The sequence below is a fragment of the Acipenser ruthenus genome, chromosome 23, assembly GCF_902713425.1.
Source record: "Acipenser ruthenus chromosome 23, fAciRut3.2 maternal haplotype, whole genome shotgun sequence".
In the NCBI taxonomy this organism is placed as follows: domain Eukaryota; kingdom Metazoa; phylum Chordata; class Actinopteri; order Acipenseriformes; family Acipenseridae; genus Acipenser; species Acipenser ruthenus.
Window position 1 is genome coordinate 14,055,478 of NC_081211.1, and position 24,437 is coordinate 14,079,914.

The 24,437-nt window shown below is 42.5% G+C and overlaps 1 protein-coding gene across 3 annotated transcripts in view; it reads right to left on the minus strand.

Moving 5' to 3' along the window:
* Nucleotides 1–24,437, minus strand: part of LOC117413365 (protein phosphatase 3 catalytic subunit alpha-like) — a 164,258-nt gene that overhangs the window by 19,918 nt on the left and 119,903 nt on the right. For all 3 annotated transcript variants that reach the window (XM_058996652.1, XM_058996651.1, XM_058996653.1), the window contains exon 8: nucleotides 23,622–23,716. In XM_058996652.1, the coding sequence (XP_058852635.1) occupies nucleotides 23,622–23,716 (95 nt within the window). The remainder of the gene's footprint in view (nucleotides 1–23,621; nucleotides 23,717–24,437) is intronic.

Below are 24,437 nucleotides of genomic sequence, written 5' to 3' on the forward strand. Positions count from 1 at the left end.
AATACTTATGTTTCTATGTGAGAATGTGGATGGAATGGAGTAAGATGGGGGCTTGATTGCTCTATTTCAGTTTTCAATGTGTTTTAAATGGGTCTATACCAAAATAAGCACGATTTGCATGTGAGGGGTTTTCTCTCCCTGTCACAATCCTTATTTCATGGTTCATATTTTCTTGGATGTTTTGTTCTTGCGTCCTTTACAAGTTAAATCTAAATTAGTATTGTTGTGTCGTTTGATACATTGATATTAAGCTATATACAATATAGTTACATGTGCAGCAAGAATCAAAGACACAATTATACAAAAACACAGGAGAGCGCTGTATCGAAGAGGCATTTGTCATTCCTGAATTAGCACGAGGAAACGTCCTTGCTTAGCAGGATACCTGGACTCACCTAAGGTAAATATCAGAAACTGCAAAAGGAACTCAACTGTTCTAACGGCTGGCTTTGTAAAGTACAGCACAAGGCACGCCATTCATTCTCATTCCATCAGCACACTCTGCTCTGCAATTATATTGAAAATATCTCAGTTCATTTAGACCAGGAAGAAGTGCTCAGGCTAAAAAATAAATGCATCACTTCCAGTGGGGCCACCAAGCCAATACCACGGCTAAAACCTTATTCACGCTGTTTGGAAGTCAATGAAGAGTAACCAAGACCCAGTGATTTAAAACCTGGCCTCTTCATTGATTCAAAACAGCTCACACAACATTTGTTAGACTTTTTCTAGCCTTTTGATAATTTAAAAACAGGTCACATTTTTTAAATTGAAATCTACCCTTTAAAAATGGCTGTTTAGTCAGTGTGGGTGTGAAGAGGTACTTCCATAAACAGGTCTATATCCTCACAGGGCGCATGGTCAGCAGGGTCCACTGTAACAGGGTGAACAGTGCCTGCTTCTGACCCTCCCTGACCCTGGGAGTGCCATAGCCTGCGGTGCAGCGCTCCCTGTGGAATCCCCTGGCACATCTGAGAACTTGCTCTCTCTCCTGACTGTGTGTCATTTAAAAGTAATGGATTGCAACCGCAGCTTAACTTCCGTCCACATAAAACCATGTACTTCACAATTATCAGTCAAGTAACACACAATTAGTGGACTACCAGTCGACTGTCACTTTTCTTTTCTACAGATTGACTGTTCAGCGCTACCCCTAGTCACCAGTGTTTATGTAACCCTGCAAACAGTGCCTGTCTTTTTGGATAGTATCTAAATCATAGCCTGCGGGTTACAGAAATGACCTGGAAGCTTCAGGCACTTTATTACAATCTCTGTGAAGTTTGTAATCATTTAGGCTGTAACACATCTTTTTCTTTTGGGCAGTAATTGCGGGTTGCTCAGCAACGAATAAGTTACCAGTCAGAAAACAATAAGCGCATTCCAGCATTTCACCAACTGCCTTGGGATCTCCTGCAGCTGAGAGGCGACTGTTCCCTGATTTAATATCTCATCTCATTAGCTGCACAGTACAAGCACCCACTCACTGCAGTGCAGGGGGAGGAGTCAGGATCACTGCAATGTGGGAGAGGAGTCAGGATCACTGCAGTGTGGGGGAGGAGTCTGGATCACTGCAGTGCAGGGGGAGGAGTCTGGATCACTGCAGTGCAGGGGAGGAGACGGGTTCCTGCAGTGTGGGAGGAGTCGGGATCACTGCACTGTGGGGGGCAGTGTTGTAATCGAGTCACAACAACTGGGACTCAAGTCGAGTCACTGGGGGGTGAGACTGGTATTGTACCTGCTGTTTCATAAACACATGCAAAATACCCCAGCAGTGCAAACAATCTTTTTTTTTTACCGGTGTAATAACTGATCTGTTCACCCACTATGGCAAAATCCACAGACCACTTCTTAAAACTTCATTGAAAACAATACAGCTCTGTCCTCAACCTCATTTTGTCTGGCAATGTTGATTGTACCTATTCCCAACATTATGCTGCTGTGGTCTGGTCTGCCCATTTCGTTTTAATGAATGTATTTAATGAATGTATTCATTAAAAGAGCTAAACGTTTTTAACCAAACTAACTCTAAAACATCTATCCAGCACATCCTGATGTATTAAATGAATCAAACACGTCTAGAGCTAATTAACTCAACATCAACAAAGATGACTGTGCAACAGCTTCACTGATCATCTGTACCATGTGCTATATTTATTTATGTTATTTTATTTATTGCATTTATATAGCACTTTTTATACAAAAGTATCACAAAGCACTGTACAGTACATAGCAGAAAAAAGAACAAACCACAATACAATGGCTGTAGGCTAAGGAAATGTAAAAAAATGAATACAATTATTAACGCTCCAGAGGGTTGTTTGTGTGTTCATTTCTTGTGCAGTGCACTATTACATTACATTTTGTGTACAAAGTTTATATGCGTGTACATGAGCTTGGATTCGCAAGTGGTAGTTTGGATTTTAAAAACAACTTACTGCTTACTTCTCGCCCTGTCTACTCCACAGTTTTTGCGAATTCGATGACCGCAGGTACTCTAGAGCAGTGATTCTAAAACGTTTTGGGCTGCTCCCCCTTCCTCTTGTCTGTGATACTTGACTTCATCCAAAAATATGCAAGCTTAAAAGGCACCAGTCAGATGCACAGCACCATCTACAAACTTTGACATGCCTGGAGGTGTCAGCAGAAAGATTTGTTTTAAGTTAATATAATAATATCTTTATTTTTATATAGCGCCTTTCATAGTTGACCACCATCACAAAGCATTTTACAGAGGTGGACTGTGAACTGTGCATTATATTCAGAGTCACTTACAATAGGATATTGAGTTTAGTTATTGAGCGCAAGGAGGTTAAATGACTTGCTTACGATTACACAGTGAGTCAGTCAGTGACAGAGGTGGGATTTGAACAGGTGACCTTCTGGTTACAAGCCCTGGACTTTACCACTGGACCACACTGCCTCCTATAGCAGCAATGTGGAATAGTGGTTAGGGCTTTGGACTCTTGACCGGAGGGTTGTGGGTTCAATCCCAGGTGGGGGACACTGCTGCTGTACCCTTGAGCAAGGTACTTTACCTAGATTGCTCCAGTAAAAACCCAACTGTATAAATGGGTAATTACATGTAAAAATAATGTGGTATCTTGTAACAATTGTAAGTCTCCCTGGATAAGGGTGTCTGTTAAGAAATAAATAATAATATCAAAAATTTTGGGCTGGTATTAAATTCGGCAGATTTGCTACGTTGGGGGATTTTTTTCACAGCACTTTCACAAAAAAGTCACAGTTTTGCATTTATACTTTTAATTCCAAAAACATTTAAATAAATGTTTACTTAATTAAATACTGTATGTCTGCTCAAACTGTATCTCATTGACAGTAACTCATTATAGCACCTACAATGTAACTGCAGCAACATGGAGAACAACAAAGAAGGCCTTCTTATCAGTTACAGTATTTATCACTCTTATATGGCCCTTAATTTTAACAACCAATAAACTTTTATGATAAGCATTTGCTGTCTCTCAGTTTTAAAACTATGGTTCACAACAACACAGTGGAACGATCACAGTACTACCATGCAGTAATTGTAGGGCAGTATTGCCACGTGTGAAATCTTTAACAATAAAGCAGAAACGAAAATGCTTTTATTTGCTTCGAAATCATTTCAAACTGGTTAATAGACTAGCAAGCACTGGCAAAATCAGCTCAGTTTTATACGGTGCAAAATGTTTTAACGTTTTGTTTTGTTTCTGGACTTTGCGATACCTGCACAATGCCTGCATTAATAGTAGTTTAAATAAATGCTTAACATAAAAAAGAACAGTCCTACTAGAGTAGCAGGCAGTTTACACTGCCTCTAGGTTTCTGATCGCATCATCAATTCCACATTTTTTAAATCCATTGATGGAAATATCCGCTCTACTTTTATTGTTTTCAAGTGAATTGGCTTTGTCACTGCCAGTCGCATAACCACTTTGATATCTGACACATTATTTCTCTTGTCTAGCGCTTCTTTAATCTGTTCTGTATACCAGTCTGCCAGAGGGCAGGATCGCTACAAGTACTGTATGCAACCCTCTGATTGGTGGTATCCAATCAAAATAGCCAGTAAAGCCCAAATAAAGTATCTGCCTGTTATACGGTATAATCTAGGTTAAGATGTGCACTGTAATTAAAAAATAAATAAATAAATAAACCCAGAACTTCTAACGCACCCCCCCAGGATACTGTCCTGAACCTTGTAACACCCCCCCAGGATACTGTCCTGAACCTTCTAACACCCCCCCCTCTCCCCCAGGATACAGTCCTGGACCTTCTAACACCCCCCCAGGATACAGTCCTGAACCTTCTAACACCCCCCCAGGATACAGTCCTGAACCTTCTAACACCCCCCCAGGATACAGTCCTGAACCTTCTAACACCCCCCCCAGGATACAGTCCTGAACCTTCTAACACCCCCCCAGGATACAGTCCTGAACCTTCTAACACCCCCCCCCAGGATACAGTCCTGAACCTTCTAACACCCCCCCCAGGATACAGTCCTGAACCTTCTAACACCCCCCCAGGATACAGTCCTGAACCTTCTAACACCCCCCAGGATACAGTGCTGAACCTTCTAACACCCCCCCCAGGATACAGTCCTGAACCTTCTAACACCCCCCCAGGATACTGTCCTGAACCTTCTAACACCCCCCCCCCAGGATACAGTCCTGAACCTTCTAACACCCGCCCCAGGATACAGTGCTGAACCTTCTAACACCCCCCCAGGATACAGTGCTGAACCTTCTAACACCCCCCCCAGGATACAGTCCTGAACCTTCTAACACCCCCCCAGGATACAGTCCTGAACCTTCTAACACCCCCCCAGGATACTGTCCTGAACCTTCTAACACCCCCCCCAGGATACAGTCCTGAACCTTCTAACACCCCCCCAGGATACTGTCCTGAACCTTCTAACACCCGCCCCAGGATACAGTGCTGAACCTTCTAACACCCCCCCAGGATACTGTCCTGAACCTTCTAACACCCCCCAGGATACAGTCCTGAACCTTCTAACACCCCCCCAGGATACAGTCCTGAACCTTCTAACACCCCCCCAGGATACTGTCCTGAACCTTCTAACACCCCCCCAGGATACAGTGCTGAACCTTCTAACACCCCCCCAGGATACAGTCCTGAACCTTCTAACACCCCCCCAGGATACAGTCCTGAACCTTCTAACACCCCCCCAGGATACAGTCCTGAACCTTCTAACACCCCCCCAGGATACAGTGCTGAACCTTCTAACACCCCCCCAGGATACTGTCCTGAACCTTCTAACACCCGCCCCAGGATACAGTGCTGAACCTTCTAACACCCCCCCAGGATACAGTCCTGAACCTTCTAACACCCCCCCAGGATACTGTCCTGAACCTTCTAACACCCCCCCAGGATACAGTCCTGAACCTTCTAACACCCCCCCAGGATACAGTCCTGAACCTTCTAACACCCCCCCCAGGATACAGTCCTGAACCTTCTAACACCCCCCCAGGATACAGTGCTGAACCTTCTAACACCCCCCCAGGATACTGTCCTGAACCTTCTAACACCCCCCCAGGATACAGTGTTGAACCTTCTAACACCCCCCCCCCCAGGATACAGTCCTGAACCTTCTAACACCCCCCCCCCCCCCCCCCAGGATACAGTCCTGAACCTTCTAATGCCCCCACCAGGATACAATCCTGAACCTTCTAATTGGTAATTGGTACAGTTTTCCTGTTCCACAGGCAGCTCTTTTGTGTTTAATATGTAGTTTTTGCGGTACACCCAGGACAGTAAATGACAGTTATGACGGCATTTGTGTTGTCAGGCAGGAAAACAGTTGCTGTTTACTTTTATTGCTCTACGTTTTTGTTGGCACAGTCGCTGTACAGTTTAAACAAATAATGTATTCAATTTGAATTACATTTATCAAAAATATACATTCATAAAATGGTACTACTTGTTACATTGTACAGCCAACAGGGGCATGTTAAGCTTTCTTGTAATGTTTATATTTAAGGTACTTAAGTTCGCAGTTACACACAGAATTTTTAATTGTGTTTACTACGTACTTCGTTTATAAAGTACTGATTTCCATTGCCCCTGGAGTCCGTTATCAGTGGAGTTCACCTGTACATTCAATGTCAAATGTTATCAGAATTCTTTCTCAATGTCTTCAATCTAGTCAAAATGTTTGTCATTTTTGAAGTTTCTAAATGTAGCTCTATTGAGTGTGTAATAGTTATAGATACAGTGAGCACGGACTGTCTTGTTCTATTGTCACAGACTCTGAGTGTGTAATAGTTATAGATACAGTTAACACATATCATCTTGTTCCACCCCAGATCATTTCTCCAGCAGGAGGTTCTCAGAGGTACATTTGTGTCTTTGTAAAAAAATAGATCTTTCTCAAATTAGGATAATTGCCATATGTATCACATTCAGCACCGAGCAAGAGTCCCAGTCAGTGCAGTGCCATCATTAAGAGCAGTCGCATGTCCCCATGCAATGAACTCCCACATGAAAATCTTTCATTAAAACCAGGACACATTTTTGCCATTGCGTTTACCAGAGAAAAGTTAGAACCAACCCATTTAAATGTGAAATTAAGCCAACTGACTATTGTATTTTTCCTTTCTTTTGTTAATAAGTCAGAGATAATCTGTCATTTATAATAAAAAAAAAATATTATAGCAGAGTGATGTTACAGTCCAGTGCTCACTTATTATTTCTCTAACTCAAAACAGTGAATACATGAAGGGCCCTTATACAGAAAAATAGAACAAATATAATAAAAAGGATTTCTACTATTTTTTTTTAACACAGAATGTACACATTTTGCAAAGGCACACTCTCTAGTCACAGTTGTTTGTGAAAAACAATGTAGCAACTTTCTGGATCTCATTCTCTGTTTTTCATCCATGGCATCTGCAGCTGAGATGATCCTGCACTGCACTCCCGCCAGTGCCATGGGATCTGCAGCTCAGAGGATCCTGCACTGCACTCCCGCCAGTGCCATGGGATCTGCAGCTGAGAGGATCCTGCACTGCACTCCTGCCAGTGCCATGGGATCTGCAGCTGAGAGGATCCTGCACTGCACTCCTGCCAGTGCCATGGGATCTGCAGCTGAGAGGATCCTGCACTGCACTCCTGCCAGTGCCATGGGATCTGCAGCTGAGAGGATCCTGCTCTGCACTCACGCCAGTGCCATGGGATCTGCAGCTGATGGGATCCTGCACTCCACTCCCGCCAGTGCCATGGGATCTGCAGCTCAGAGGATCCTGCACTGCACTCCCGCCAGTTGAGAGGTGACTGCTCTTCTGTTCAATATCTCATCTTATCAGCCCCACAACACAAACACCCACATAATTCAGCACCATCTCTGCTTGAGAACTGAAGGGCAGGCAAGGGGTGTTCAGGTCAGGATTCTGGTGTACTTGCTTAGACCCAGGACAGACCCAGGCAAAAAAGTGATCTATCGAGGCTTGGCAATTTTTGTTTGTTTTTAAAAAGCTGGTTTGTTTGTGGTGCTGTGGAATAAGGAATTTGAATCCGATGGCTTACTGAACCTATCTACATATGAGTGAACGACTGGAGTAAAACAAGGACCACATCTCCCCCAGACTGCACTGCTATTTATGAGGGTGCTTGTCGGGCATTGTGGATGTTCGTGTGCATTTACTCAAAGTGGGGAATTCTTTAGAATTACCAAGATAATGTGGATTAAAACAAGCAATACATGCTCCAGCACCACAAACACAAGAACACAAGAACATGTATGAATGAGAGGAGGCCATTCGGCCCATCTAAGCTCATCCAGTGTCTAGTAGTTGATTGATAACAGAACTTTGTCAAGTCTTAAAGGATCCAAGTGATTCTGCCTCAACAACATGACTAGTTAATCCATAATCCATTGCATCCCCTCGCCACTCTCTGTGTGAAGAAGTATCTCCTTCCCAGGTATAACATATTCTTTTTCTAAAAAGCTAAATATAAAAGGCATACCATGACAGCTTGAGCCTGAAAGCAGCTCCAGAGTCAGTGTTTTGCCTGGCCCCCCATCCCCTCTAACTCACCCTGCATTCCCCTGCACTACAGCCAGTTCTGTTGCACAGTAAGTAGGAGTACCTTTATCTCTTGCAAGAATCGAATTATACTGGTCTCTACAGACATAAACAGCCTTGCAAGCAATCTACCTTTGGGCAATGAGCAGAATTGGAATGTGGAACTACTCGTCCCCCAGGCTTCTTCTAACTGATCTAATCATTTCCCCGCTAGTTTATAAGAAGTGGGCGAGAAAGCGTGACTGTCACTTCTCAGCACAGCAAATCTGCATCAAAGGAGCCTCAAGAATAATAATAAGTCGCCCACGTAATCACCAGCACAGAGCTGCATGAAAGCACTGCAGCACAGGGCTGCTTCATTAAAGCACAGTGCTTTGCTTTGATTCAGTTAGAAGAAGATAAAAGGCTGGATGTCTTATGAGGTTTTGGCAAGTATTTTCATTCTAATGGTAACAGAAGAAAAAAGCAAAGGACAACAACAAAAAAAGTGTAAAATAATGTGGATTTGTATATAATGTTTAGGGAAGAAACCATCGTGGTGTAAGAGGTGGCACCCTGTGTGATCAGATTACTCATCCCTCTAAACCAGTGGTTGGCAATTAAATTTTATGGCGTGCCAAATGACCCGCAGGCAGCTGCAGAGCGGGCCACTTGCAATACCCCCCCCCCCCCCCCCCCCCCCCCCAACCCCAACCCCAACCCCCCCAACCCCCCCCAACCCAGAAAAATGTGCCCTTAAAATAAGCTGGTCAGGCTGGTTGAAAACAAACCAAAAATGAAAAAACAAGTAACAATTGTGATAGTATGTACTGTATGTGTACCCTCCAAATAAATAATACAGCATCTGTGTTGTATCTATTAAGAGACACATTAGTTTAGTTTAACATTTCAATATGTTGTAAGTGAAACGTAACTCAAAATGACTGCTAACGATGTAGTCACTGGCTTATGACAGACTTCATTGCACAGCTTAAAGACAACTTCAGCATTCCCAGGGACGAAATCGGTTTTGTCCGTGATCTGTTTTCAATCAACCCCGAATCGACGAAGCAGCTCTGCAACTAGAACTAGTAGATTTGCAGGCATCGTCGTTGCTGAAAACTGAATTTATTAACAAAGCAAATCGAATTCTGGTCCGCCTATATATGTCCAGAGAACTACGCGACAATGAAGAAGCTGGCTCTGTCTGTGCTCTCCATGTTTGGATCTACTTACACATGCGAAGAGGCTTATTCCACAATGAATGCAATAAAACAGAGGCACGAAACAGGCTGACACAAGAATCTTTGGAGGACTGCCTGCGTATCGCCGTCACGTCTCTCGCTCCTGGTGTTCTAAAGCTGATCTCAGAACGAAAGTGTCATTTTCCTCATTAAATTTGTCATAAAGCAATGAACCATTTAAAATAAAAACGTATGATACTTTTGAATTTTGTTTTATGTTATTGCGGTCCTGTCTATGTAGGAAAGTGGCGTTTCATGTTGGTGTTTTGTAACTGAACTATATCCAGTTAAGACCGCCCACGCAGCAGTTGACAGGCTGCACAAAATGTCAGTTTATCAACCGAGATGATTATTGGTTGTTAGTTGCTTTGGATATTAATTATATCCTGTAGTTACTTAGTAAAGCCCTGCGAAGCATCATTTGACAGGCTGCACAAAACGTGACAAAAAGCGGATTTGTGATATGATATTAAGACAGATATGTTTTCATATAAACTATGGTGTATGGCGAGTGGAAAAATCATGATAATAAACGGGGTATGATATTAAGCGAGGTGATAGAAAACGGGTTCATCTGTACTTTGTAATCGATATTTGTGATGGAGCGCACCCCGCCCCTGTGTGTATTGTATTTGTGATGGAGCGCACCCTGCCCCTGTGTGTATTGTATTTGTGATGGAGCGCACCCCGCCCCTGTGTGTATTGTATTTGTGATGGAGTGCACCCCGTCCCTGTGTGTATTGTATTTGTGATGGAGCGCACCCTGCCCCTGTGTGTATTGTATTTGTGATGGAGCGCACCCTGCCCCTGTGTGTATTGTATTTGTGATGGAGTGCACCCCGTCCCTGTGTGTATTGTATTTGTGATGGAGCGCATCCCGTCCCTGTGTGTATTGTATTTGTGATGGAGCGCACCCCGTCCCTGTGTGTATTGTATTTGTGATGGAGTGCACCCCGTCCCTGTGTGTATTGTATTTGTGATGGAGCGCACCCCGTCCCTGTGTGTATTGTATTTGTGATGGAGCGCACCCCATCCCTGTGTGTATTGTATTTGTGATGGAGCGCACCCTGCCCCTGTGTGTATTGTATTTGTGATGGTGCACCCCGTCCCTGTGTGTATTGTATTTGTGATGGAGCGCACCCTGCCCCTGTGTGTATTGTATTTGTGATGGTGCACCCCGTCCCTGTGTGTATTGTATTTGTGATGGAGCGCACCCCGCCCCTGTGTGTATTGTATTTGTGATGGAGCGCACCCCGCCCCTGTGTGTATTGTATTTGTGATGGAGCGCATCCCGCCCCTGTGTGTATTGTATTTGTGATGGTGTATTGTATTTGTGATGGAGCGCACCCCGTCCCTGTGTGTATTGTATTTGTGATGGAGCGCACCCCGTCCCTGTGTGTATTGTATTTGTGATGGAGTGCAACCTGCCCCTGTGTGTATTGTATTTGTGATGGTGTATTGTATTTGTGATAGAGCGCACCCTGCCCCTGTGTGTATTGTATTTGTGATGGAGCGCACCCTGCCCCTGTGTGTATTGTATTTGTGATGGAGCGCACCCCGTCCCTGTGTGTATTGTATTTGTGATGGAGCGCACCCCGTCCCTGTGTGTATTGTATTTGTGATGGAGCGCACCCCGTCCCTGTGTGTATTGTATTTGTGATGGAGCGCACCCCGTCCCTGTGTGTATTGTATTTGTGATGGAGCGCACCCCGTCCCTGTGTGTATTGTATTTGTGATGGAGCGCACCCTGCCCCTGTGTGTATTGTATTTGTGATGGCGCGCACCCCGTCCCTGTGTGTATTGTATTTGTGATGGAGCGCACCCCGTCCCTGTGTGTATTGTATTTGTGATGGGAGCGCACCCTGCCCGTGTGTGTATTGTATTTGTGATGGAGCGCACCCCGTCCCTGTGTGTATTGTATTTGTGATGGAGCGCACCCTGCCCCTGTGTGTATTGTATTTGTGATGGAGCGCACCCTGCCCCTGTGTGTATTGTATTTGTGATGGAGCGCACCCTGCCCCTGTGTGTATTGTATTTGTGATGGAGTGCACCCCGTCCCTGTGTGTATTGTATTTGTGATGGAGCGCACCCTGCCCCTGTGTGTATTGTATTTGTGATGGAGCGCACCCCGTCCCTGTGTGTATTGTATTTGTGATGGAGCGCACCCCGTCCCTGTGTGTATTGTATTTGTGATGGAGCGCACCCCGTCCCTGTGTGTATTGTATTTGTGATGGAGCGCACCCTGCCCCTGTGTGTATTGTATTTGTGATGGAGCGCACCCCGTCCCTGTGTGTATTGTATTTGTGATGGTGTATTGTATTTGTGATGGAGCGCACCCCGTCCCTGTGTGTATTGTATTTGTGATGGAGCGCACCCTGCCCCTGTGTGTATTGTATTTGTGATGGAGCGCACCCCGTCCCTGTGTGTATTGTATTTGTGATGGTGTATTGTATTTGTGATGGCGCGCACCCCGTCCCTGTGTGTATTGTATTTGTGATGGAGCGCACCCCGTCCCTGTGTGTATTGTATTTGTGATGGAGCGCACCCTGCCCCTGTGTGTATTGTATTTGTGATGGAGCGCACCCTAGTCCCTGTGTGTATTGTATTTGTGATGGAGCGCACCCCGTCCCTGTGTGTATTGTATTTGTGATGGAGCGCACCCCGTCCCTGTGTGTATTGTATTAGTGACGGAGCACACCCTGCCCCTGTGTGTATTGTATTTGTGATGGAGCGCACCCCGTCCCTGTGTGTATTGTATTTGTGATGGAGTGCACCCCGTCCCTGTGTGTATTGTATTTGTGATGGAGCGCACCCTGCCCGTGTGTGTATTGTATTTGTGATGGAGCGCACCCTGTCCCTGTGTGTATTGTATTTGTGATGGAGCGCCCCCCGCCCCTGTGTGTATTGTATTTGTGATGGAGTGCACCCCGTCCCTGTGTGTATTGTATTTGTGATGGAGCACACCCCGTCCCTGTGTGTATTGTATTTGTGATGGAGCGCACCCCGCCCCTGTGTGTATTGTATTTGTGATGGCGCGCACCCCGTCCCTGTGTGTATTGTATTTGTGATGGAGCGCACCCCGTCCCTGTGTGTATTGTATTTGTGATGGAGCGCACCCCGTCCCTGTGTGTATTGTATTTGTGATGGAGCGCACCCCGTCCCTGTGTGTATTGTATTTGTGATGGAGCGCACCCCGTCCCTGTGTGTATTGTATTTGTGATGGAGCGCACCCCGTCCCTGTGTGTATTGTATTTGTGATGGAGCGCACCCCGTCCCTGTGTGTATTGTATTTGTGATGGAGCGCACCCCGTCCCTGTGTGTATTGTATTTGTGATGGAGCGCACCCCGTCCCTGTGTGTATTGTATTTGTGATGGAGCACACCCCGTCCCTGTGTGTATTGTATTTGTGATGGAGCGCACCCCGTCCCTGTGTGTATTGTATTTGTGATGGAGCGCACCCCGTCCCTGTGTGTATTGTATTTGTGATGGCGCGCACCCCGTCCCTGTGTGTATTGTATTTGTGATGGAGCGCACCCCGCCCCTGTGTGTATTGTATTTGTGATGGAGCGCACCCCGTCCCTGTGTGTATTGTATTTGTGATGGAGCGCACCCTGCCCCTGTGTGTATTGTATTTGTGATGGAGCGCACCCCGTCCCTGTGTGTATTGTATTTGTGATGGAGCGCACCCCGCCCCTGTGTGTATTGTATTTAAAAAATTTGAGTAACAAAGAAACTAAAAAGAATAATAAAAATTGCTATTCGTGCTGGCTTAATACAAGCATGATACTTGTTGTATTTAGTGTTTGTTCAGTGTGTGTTTTGTCTGTTTTGGCCAGCATGCCGTTTTGTTTTGTAAAAGTGTTTTCGTTTGTTCAGGCCTTTTATTATTAAAACGTTCAAGCAGCGCTTTCATACCCCAGTCCTGTGTGGGAGTCCATTAATTTCCTGGTCTGATGTCACCCGCAAGCCATCCAGGTCACAATATTGCAAAACACTTAATTATTTGCTTACTGAAAGAAATGAAGGTCATACAGGGAATCATAACAGGCCCCTTGCAGTAATATTAAAATGAAGCTCCACTCTCTCTCAGCCCTTGATACAGCCTTGCCAAGGAGCCTTCCACTGCTCTAAACCATGACAGCCCCTTGCAGTAATATTCAAATGAAGCTCTGCTCTCTCTCAGCCCTTGATACAGCCCTGCCAAGGAGCCTTCTACTGCTCTAAACCATGACAGCCCCTTGCAGTAATATTAAAATGAAGCTCCGCTCTCTCTCAGCCCGTGATACAGCCTTGCCAAGGAGCCTTCCACTGCTCTAAACCATGACATACGACATGTCATGCTGCTTTATGCTGTTTTAATGTTTTCTATTTTCTATAAATAAGCTGTAGCTCCCCTAACTCATGTGTAATCTTTTACCTTTTACATGGCACATCTCTTCCAGCAGGTGAGCTGGCTGGACACAAGAGCATTCTTCAGACCCGGCTTTAGAAACTCCTCTTTTAAAATATTCTCACCTAAATAAAAATTTAAATCAAAGTGTACTTCCATTGTAAAATATTTGGTATTTGTGAATATTATCAGCGTTTTGGAAATAGTTTGTTTTAAATGATACGCAGTATGCTTAGCAATGGAATTTATTTACAGTGCAGTCTGTCATGATTGAGACATAATTAAAAAAAATTCTATGAATTGATATCTTTCATTTAACATCATGTAATCAAAGAAACTACAAAATTATATCGCAGTGTACCAGAAGCCATAATAATAGTACAGTATTTAAGCGATAGTGCCCGTCCATGATGGCTCTACCGTGTGATAATTGACCGCGACGGGAGTTATGCGTCCCGAGCCAAAGGTGAGAGCGCTAATGAAAGTCAAGTTCAACTATCACACGGTACAGCCATCATCGAGAGGACACTGTCGCTATTAGAAAATTATTTTTACCATTGTTTTCTTAAAAAAAAACGCCTTAAAACCTAGATTTACCTTGAACTTGTACTTATTTGTCGGGTACCTTTCAGCTGAGTAAAGACGTTCTAAGAAAATAGTCCTGAACATTTTTTAAATAAAAAACAAGGATGACATACATATAAAGAGAAAAACAATTAGTTTTTAATTAATAAATCGATTTTTACTTTTTATGACGTTGTTACGGTTTTAAACCCCTCTTTATAATCTGGACATTGCCTGAGAAATGAACGCAGCAGTCCCTGAACAGGGAGTAGATTGGCTGGTGCGGGAGTGACAGGAACCGGATCCACTGCTTGATTGGTTGGTTTTGAGTCTTGTTTGGAGGATCCAGCCGAGGACAGTGTTGTAGACCAATTGTGTTTTTGCTGAACATTTGCTGTCCAGTAGCTGAGAATTGAGCCTTCATTATGGTGTCCTGTACAGACATGATTTCTCTTGTCTCCAGACCAGCGTCAGATAGAAGTTGAACAGCTGTTGCTCTCACACAGTGATTTGTGTACCTTTTGGTAACATTGGCTTATTTCACTGATGGTAGTCATTAAATTGCCACGCTGGTTTTTTCCCAGTGGTTTGTAGATATACCAAGTAGGTTGTGTGGCAGCATTTTCATGAGAGAAAGGCTTTGGCTGAAGGTAGAAACATGGTGAGTTAGGAGGCATTTTAGAGTGGTGTTTAATGAGAGATTGTATTGGGCACATTGGGTCACCAGGCTTTTCAAACATACAGCCTCTAAGCAGAGATGTATTTCCTTCGGAGTGTTTTTTTGTGGGTTCGTTATAGGTCAGGGTAGCATATCTTATGCCATTTTCATCAGTATTGATTTTGAAGGCGTTTGCAGGCAGCTCTTACAGACCTTCTCTGCCACGACAGGCAGAGTGTAACTGTATATCGACACACTTTATACAGAAGCCCCCTTGGTTCACTGATTGATGTTCAAGATGCCAGATGATTTAAGTTTCTCTAGATCAGATTTGGAGATAAATTCATGCTTTTTAGATTTGCCTTTCCCTTCCCTGTGCATCTTTTTAATCATTCTGATAAAAACATTGTTTGCTGAAGTAAAATCAGTACTGTGCAGGATATTTATGTTTCTACTGTGAAGAGGATTATTAAGATGCCTGTTAACTCTGCACATTGTACTCATTTCCTTTTGCATTCCTTACAGAGGCATAACACTGTCTAATTCACTCGTTCAGTACAGTCGCAGTTTCAAATTCAGTATCAAAATGCTTTTCAGCTAACCAGTTCTTAAAAACAGATACTGACCTCTTGGTTTGTTGTCTTGTTCTTAGTTCATTTCTTTGCAGTTCTAGATTTTCCAGATCATTCTCTGATACATGCCTTGCTGTATTATTACTTGTAGTACTAGGGTTTTGTAGCAGTAGCTGGATCGGGTGTTGTAGGTGAGGGTGGTAAATTTACCCACTCCGGTATTGATTCTTGCCCAAATCAATCGAAATGTACATAAATAGATTCAGAGTTTAGGCAGTTTGTCATGTTGTCAGTTTAACTGTAAGCACAAATGTAATTTATAAAAAAGCTGGTATACACACAGATTTATTTTAAATTTGATTCATAGTTGGTGCTGAGACGTTCCAGTAGGCATCTACCGTCTATTAGAAAACGATTGAGTGTGAACAGCCAATCAGCTTCCAGATCTAGCAGGCTTCTATTTTGCATAGATACCCGCTGGAATGTTGAAGTGCTTAACTGTGAATTAAATTTGAAATCAATCGGTTCATGAATACCAACTTTTCTCCTTCACATTCTAATCTACAAGTAACATGAAAAGCTACTTAAACATTGATATCATGAATGTCAATTTTGATTTATTCGGAAACCTATCAATACTGGAGTGATGAATTTGCCATCCTCACAGACTACAAACAATCCAGCTGCAGAACATCTACAACAACAAATCCCCAGTACTAAAACTAATAAAGAAAGAAGTATCAACGTACAGGAACATGAGCTTCAAAACTTGGAACTGCAGAAAAATGAACTAAGAACAAAACAACAAACTAAATGGTCAGTGTCACTGCATAAAGCAACTACTGTTCAGTTTCTTCCTGATGCTGGTCTGGAGACAAAGGAAATCATGTCTGTGACAGGACACCGTAATGAAGGCTCAATTCACAGCTACTGGAGAGCAAATCAACAGGAAAGACACGATTGGTCCATAATTCTGTCATCAGCTGGATCCAAACAAAACCAGCCAGTCAAACTGCCAACCCTGTTTCAGTTCTTACTGCACCAGCCAATCCACTCCCTGCCAGCTTGAATGACGCCCCGCCTCCAACAACAAGTTTCGAGCACAGTTGCCAAGTCCGCTGATAATAAGCAGGATTGGGCTTGTTTTGAGAGTCGCGGGTTGGGATTTGCATAAGCACCCATACTCTACAATGGTTTAGAGTCTGACTCTATACTACTCTATACTACATAGACCATTCAACAATTGTACAATTAATTTATCTGGCAATGTCCCGATAAATTATAATAAGAATGAGTAAGACTCCAATAAATAAATATTTTAGCCAAATAATAATAATAATAATAAAACATTTTCTCTACGTGTATGTCGTTTTTCTATTCTAATTATATTAGGGACTATTTTCCTCAGCGGAAGGTTCCCCGGCGAAATGTCAGAAGTTAAAGATAGATTTTAAAGTAACCAGGAGAGAAAATAAATAAACAAATTGTTTTCTAATAGCGATAGAGCTCTCTCGATGCGGGCTCTACTGTGTGCAGATGACCTCCAGTAGCAGTCATCTACCACACGGTAGAACCCGCATCGACGGGCTCTTTCACTTAATTAGAGCCCGTTAGAGCTGGAAGCTGATTGGTTGACTGTATTGGACCGTTTTCTAATTCATGTTACAGTTTTTTCAATTGGTGCCATTTCTTTTATTAAGTATATGGAAAACTTCAAAGCGGTATGTAATTCAATATGTTAGCGTAACATTTTTCAGGAGGTTTCATTTAACCTTTTGAAGCAAAATTAGTTAATTCTATAGGATGATGTAAAACTTTAGCCATAGCTGTAGTACACATTAATATAAACACAATTGTGCAAATGAATAACTATAGCTAATTAAATACTATATAAGACCTCAAAGTAAAAGTTTCTGTAGGTGATGGTGGGGTCATTTATAATCAGACTGAACTGCATTTCTATCAGAGTTATCATTGATCATACGTATCTATCAGAGTTATCATTGATCATACGTATCTATCAGAGTTATCATTGATCATACGTATCTATCAGAGTTATCACTGATCATACGTATCTATCAGAGTTATCATTGATCATACGTATCTATCAGAGTTATCATTGATCATACGTATCTATCAGAGTTATCACTGATCATACGTATCTATCAGAGTTATCATTGATCATACGTATCTATCAGAGTTATCACTGATCATACGTATCTATCAGAGTTATCATTGATCATACGTATCTATCAGAGTTATCATTGATCATACGTATCTATCAGAGTTATCACTGATCATACGTATCTATCAGAGTTATCATTGATCATACGTATCTATCAGAGTCATCATTGATCATACGTATCTATCAGAGTTATCATTGATCATACGTATCTATCAGAGTTATCACTGATCATACGTATCTAGCAGAGTTATCACTGATCATACGTATCTATCAGAGTTGTGACTGATCATACGTATCTATCAGAGTTATCATTGATCATACGTATCAATCAGAGTTATCATTGATCATACGTATCTATCAGAGTTATCATTGATCATACGTATCTATCAGAGTTATCATTGATCATACGTATCTATCAGAGTTATCACTGATCATACGTATCTAGCAGAGTTATCACTGATCATACGTATCTATCAGAGTTGTGACTGATCATACGTATCTATCAGAGTTATCATTGATCATACGTATCAATCAGAGTTATCATTGATCATACGTATCTATCAGAGTTATCATTGATCATACGTATCTATCAGAGTAATCACTGATCATACGTATCTATCAGAGTCATCATTGATCATACGTATCTATCAGAGTTATCATTGATCATACGTATCTATCAGAGTTATCATTGATCATACGTATCTATCAGAGTTGTGACTGATCATACGTATCTATCAGAGTTATCATTGATCATACGTATCAATCAGAGTTATCACTGATCATACGTATCTATCAGAGTTATCACTGATCATACGTATCTATCAGAGTTATCATTGATCATACGTATCTATCAGAGTCATCATTGATCATACGTATCTATCAGTTATCATTGATCATACGTATCTATCAGAGTTATCATTGATCATACGTATCTATCAGAGTTATCATTGATCATACGTATCTATCAGAGTTATCATTGATCATACGTATCTATCAGAGTTGTGACTGATCATACGTATCTATCAGAGTTATCATTGATCATACGTATCTATCAGAGTTGTGACTGATCATACGTATCTATCAGAGTTATCATTGATCATACGTATCTATCAGAGTTATCACTGATCATACGTATCTATCAGAGTTGTGACTGATCATACGTATCTATCAGAGTTATCATTGATCATACGTATCTATCAGAGGTGTGACTGATCATACGTATCTATCAGAGTTATCATTGATCATACGTATCTATCAGAGTTGTGACTGATCATACGTATCTATCAGAGTTATCATTGATCATACGTATCTATCAGAGTTGTGACTGATCATACGTAGCTATCAGAGTTGTGACTGATCATACGTAGCTATCAGAGTTGTGACTGATCATACGTATCTATCAGAGTTATCATTGATCATACGTATCTATCAGAGTTATCATTGATCATACGTATCTATCAGAGTTGTGACTGATCATACGTAGCTATCAGAGTTGTGACTGATCATACGTACTGTAGTGTTGCTATGCTGACAAGCTCCCAGACACTTCCTGTATTGAGGATAATAAAATGTGTAGATTTAAAAATGGATCAATATAGTGAGCTGTGAATACAGCTTGAAGGAACAGAATCTATTTAGCTTAGGACAAAGAAACATTAGGGGCACTTAATTTAAGTCTTTAAATTCTTAAAAGGAGTTGACATAGTGTAGCTAACCTGAGCCAATACCAATGCAGTACAGAAACCAGGACCAGGACACAGTGGAACTAACTGGAGACAGACTCAGGGCAGTTACTGTATGTCACCATGTTTTACAACAAATAATATACACTAAAAACTGTACAGTATTCTACAGTACCTCAGGCTTCTGGTGAAATTGATAAATCACTCAAGCTAGCACTCTTGTAATTTATATGTCACCAGAAACCCTTGATAGAATTACAATCTTATTATGCACAGCTGGGTGTACATTATTCCTTATATTATCTTAACATTTGTTAATCTGTTTATGTGACACGGTCAATCCATTAAATACAAAACCATAATACTTTATACTGCTGGGGTTATATCAATTCTACCCTTTTTAAACTGTTGAACTGAGGAGGGCGTTCTTACTCTGCAATAACATGCACTCCTGTCACTCACAGTATGTTGTTTATAATGCCATTAGTCACTCACAGTATGTTATTTATAATGTCATTAGAGTACTGTAGAATAGAACATGTTTGGATTACCTTTGATTTGTACTCTACACTTTTGCACTTCCTGAGAAACACTTTACTTTGTGGGTTCCCGTGGGATGAACAAGCCATTTTTTGAGAACATATTCTATGGGAATATAATACAGATTCAGTGTACCCTTGTAACAGGGCGAGCAGCCCTGTACAGTATTTGTTTGTTTTATTTTAGAACGGGGTCCCCTCCGCCCGTGTTATTTTGTGTTTGTTTGTTTGTGTGTTTATTTATTGTGTTTCAGGACGTCGAAGCGCTGCGTATATTATTTATGTATTTGTGACGGCGTAGCCGTTTATTAGAAAACTCGTGCAGAAGGTGGCCATCTCCCGAATTAATTAGGTGATTTAATTTGTTGCTAATCGGGAGATGGTCACCTGTATAAAAAGTCTGCTGCTCTCCAGCTCGGGGTGGTGGTGTAGTAGGAGCGAGAGCAACGAGAGAGAGAGGAGACAACTTTAACTTTAAGAATAAGTCCAGGAACAGTGACGGCTACAGCCCAGCCTGACCTGGATCGTTTATTGTATTTCTTTTTGTGTACGTGACTTGTTTTGTTTAACTGTTTATTTTGCTCAGTGAGCACAGTTTTCCTCTTTTTGTTAAAACATTTGCTTTATTTTTGTTGTATTTAAAATAAAGATGGCGCAAACGCCATTGCACCCAACCTGCGGTATCCGGTTTCAGTTCCTGCTTCTGGCCTGACGTCATCACACACGCCATCCTGTCACACATGGTGTCCTGCGTGGGATCTACCGCGCCTCCAGGACTCAGGCCAGAGCGGGAACCGCAGTTTTTTTTTTTTTGAAAAAACAAAAGGAAAAGAAATGGGGAGAAGAGGCTGGAGAGGAGCACAGGAGGGCAAAGGGAGAAAGGCGGAGGCAGGGCTGTGGTGTTTCGACTGTGGCCAAACTAGCCACACCACCATACCCTGCTCCGTCCACAGGACCCTATAGGCAATGGCCCAAAGACTGGGATGGGGGGAGTGGTGCCCTGGCTGTGGGGCATATGGGCACACGTTGGCCCTATGCCCCATGCAGGATGAAGATGAGGAGCCCTTGCTGCCACGTCCTATGCCTGAGCGGGAGGAGCCTGAGCGTCCACAGCCCAAGCGGGAGGAGCCTGAGCGTCCACGGCCCAAGCGGGAGGAGCCCGAACGTCCTACGCCTGAGTGGGAGGAGCCCGAAAGTCCTACGCCTGAGTGGGAGGAGCCCGAACATCCTATGCCTGAGTGGGAGGAGCCCGAACGTCCTACGCCCAAGAGGGAGGAGTCGGTGCGTCCACAGCCGAAAAGGGAGGAGTCGGTGCGTCCACAGCCCAAAAGGGAGGAGTCGGTGCGTCCACAGCCCAAAGAGGGGGGAGTCGGTGCTTCCATAGCTCAAGAGGGGGAAGTCGGTGCTTCCACAGCCATAGGATCCGCCAGCAGAGGGTGAGTTCCTGCTGGTTCTGCCTCCACCGCCGTGGGAGGACTACGTGCCGCTCCCACCTCCGCCAGCAGAGGGAGAATAGCTGCTGGTGCCGCCTATGCCACAGTCCTATACAGCATTATATAGTAATGCTACAGGATTATAAAGGACGGGCACTCTGCACTCAGGGCTATTGCTTTCATCAACCAGCCCAGACTCTTCAGCTGGTACCTGTGCCTCTATTCTGTACAGCTGGGACTCCTTCACATTGCACTCTATTCTGTACAGACTCCGTCACATTGCACTCTGTTCTGTACAGCTGGGACTCCTTCACATTGCACTCTATTCTGTACAGCTGGGACTCCTTCACATTGCACTGTATTCTGTACAGCTGGGACTCCTTCACATTGCACTCTATTCTGTACAGCTGGGACTCCTTCACATTGAACTCTATTCTGTACAGTCTCCTTCACATTGCACTCTATTCTGTACAGACTCATTCACATTGCACTCTATTCTGTACAGCTCATCCTTCTTCACATTGCACGTCTGTCATGTAATTGTCTCAGGCACCGAGATGCTTCCCCATTTTACCCTGCTCATATTGTTTCGCGTGTGCGCAGGTCATGCAGAGATCTTGTCAAGTCAAGTAATATTTCAAACACAGCTGAGTTCTTAAGCCCATGGAACAACCTTTTTCTGGCAATGCAACTAGTTGTAAGAAAAAGCTGCCTGAAGTTGTCTTGTGTTTCCCAGGCTGTAGAATGTGTTGCAATATATTTTCTATGGAAGATCATTATTTGTGATTAAGCCCAACTGTTCTACCTGACTGCTGTACACTGCTAAGAAATTCCCTAGGAAAGCAACACATGTGACAGGGTGTTTAGTCTAATAAAACCTACCCCAGCCCTTCCAAAGTGAACTGGCTGTCAAGTGAATCAGGCAGAGGGGTGAACGTTCCATGTTGACATTGTGCCACTGAGATGGCTCCCTCTATCGTACCTTAACTTTCACAAGAACCAAATATTTGAAGCAAACAAGGAAAAACAGGACCTTCAAACTACTATTAAAAAAGTCATGTGCAGTAATGCTTTTAGTATCGGTCATTAAAGCAATAAGCATGTAATCAGATCTTCTTGATGTCGTGAGATAATGAATTAGATTCATTCATCCAGATTAATGCATCATTAGCAGACCATGTCAGTGATACTGAAGTAACAGAAACAGGGGTTAGTGGTTGATCTTCTAGATCAGAAAGTTTTACAGCGGGGGCAATTCATCTTAGGTAGAATACCAGGGGTAAAAACTGATAAACAATTGACCAAGAAAATAAAAAAAAGTTAACAATAATAAAGATAAGAATTTCTGCTATAGATTATAGTGATTGTAAAACAGAAATGCATTACAACCTTGCTTTACCAGCATATACTGCTGTGTACATCACCTTGCTCCATTCACAGTGTGGACAGAAAGGAAGCACAGCCAATGGATTGGATTAGAACCAGTGTTAAGCATCCCACAAGTGCACAGCACTACAATTATAAAAAATACAAATAAAAACTGACAATGCAGCACACAGCCCGAACACAGCACTTTGAGAATGTCAGGCTGAATACAGCACTTTGAGAATGTCAGGGTGAATACAGCACTTTGAGAATGTCAGGCTGAATACAGCACTTTGAGAATGTCAAGGTGAATACAGCACTTTGAGAATGTCAAGGTGAATACAGCACTTTGAGAATATCAGGGTGAATACAGCACTTTGAGAATGTCAAGGTGAATACAGCACTTTGAGAATATCAGGCTGAATACAGCACTTTGAGAATGTCAAGGTGAATACAGCACTTTGAGAATGTCAGTCAATACCCGACAGCTGACTTCATCTTTCTTCTTTGTATTCTTAATATTATTATCTAGTAGCAATCTTATCAATGAGGTTTGGGATTCTCGGATTTACTGTTTTTAATGAAGATAAAAAATATAGGAATTTGTAAATCCTTTTTCTGGCTTTATTTGAATCTCCATACAAGAAGGAAAAGAACAGAATACCTTTAAAGCAGCCCCAGAGCTTTGCATTGTAATTACACAGCTCTTCAACTGAATACACCAATTACAAAACAACAACGTTCTTACAAAAGAGAGGCTTATAAGTCCCCACTCTGCTCCACTTCTGAGTGCCAGAGAGGTTGCATCCTGAATTTGAAAAGGTTTTAACACAAAATGTAAATAACTTCAAGCACTCATTGATTGTGAATGGAGTGAAAATAGTTCTAAAATGATACAAATACAGAAGTGCTTTGTATGACTTCAGAATCCATGTCCTTAATTATGATTGCATTAGAAGACGTACCTTTATTATTATAAACATCAAGATAGTTTGGTGCTGAGAAAATGGTGATGAGTGAAGGGAAGCCTGTGGTCTGGCTCTTCCTGTACATCCGGTAGCTTGCAGAGAAGAGACACAAAGGAAGAAAGGAGTTAGAATCAGCGTTGCCAACTTAGCCAATGTAAGGGCTGACTTGGCAACACATTTTGTCAAAAGCGACTAGCTACAAATCTAGTGATTTCCAGATATGTAAAATCGTCAGAATGTTTAGATTATCCTGTTTTAGCAACGTCCTTTTAGTATTATTGTCAGTCCTTTTGGAATCATTGTCAGGGTAATTAAAATGAAATCCAATAATGCCCGCCCCCTTTGAATACGCAAGAAAGTCAATGTGTCGTTTGCTTAGCAACGGGCTTAACAACCACGAACCTGGTTCTAAACAAACCAGTTTGATATTCATTTGATATTTGCAACCATATCACCTAAACATTTCAAACCAACTTTAAATGTGAAGCTGAGCGGTTAACCTTTTCTTTAACTGTAAATCCTATAAATAATTTGTGAAAATCAACACAATACCCCATATGAACGTATAGTAGTTGATATGGTTCCTAATAAAAAGCTTCCTCACTCATCCCCATAAACTACGAGCATATGGGATATTGTATTGATTTTCACAAATTATTTATAGGATTCGCAGAAAAATTAAATAGCAAATGTTGGCAATTTTTCATAGGCTGATCTATGAAATTTAGTCTGGGGGGACCGTTTTCCAGGGGGGACAAAATGTCTCATGCCACCGGCACACTCGCTCTCTATCACCCCCTAGTGTTCTGGTAC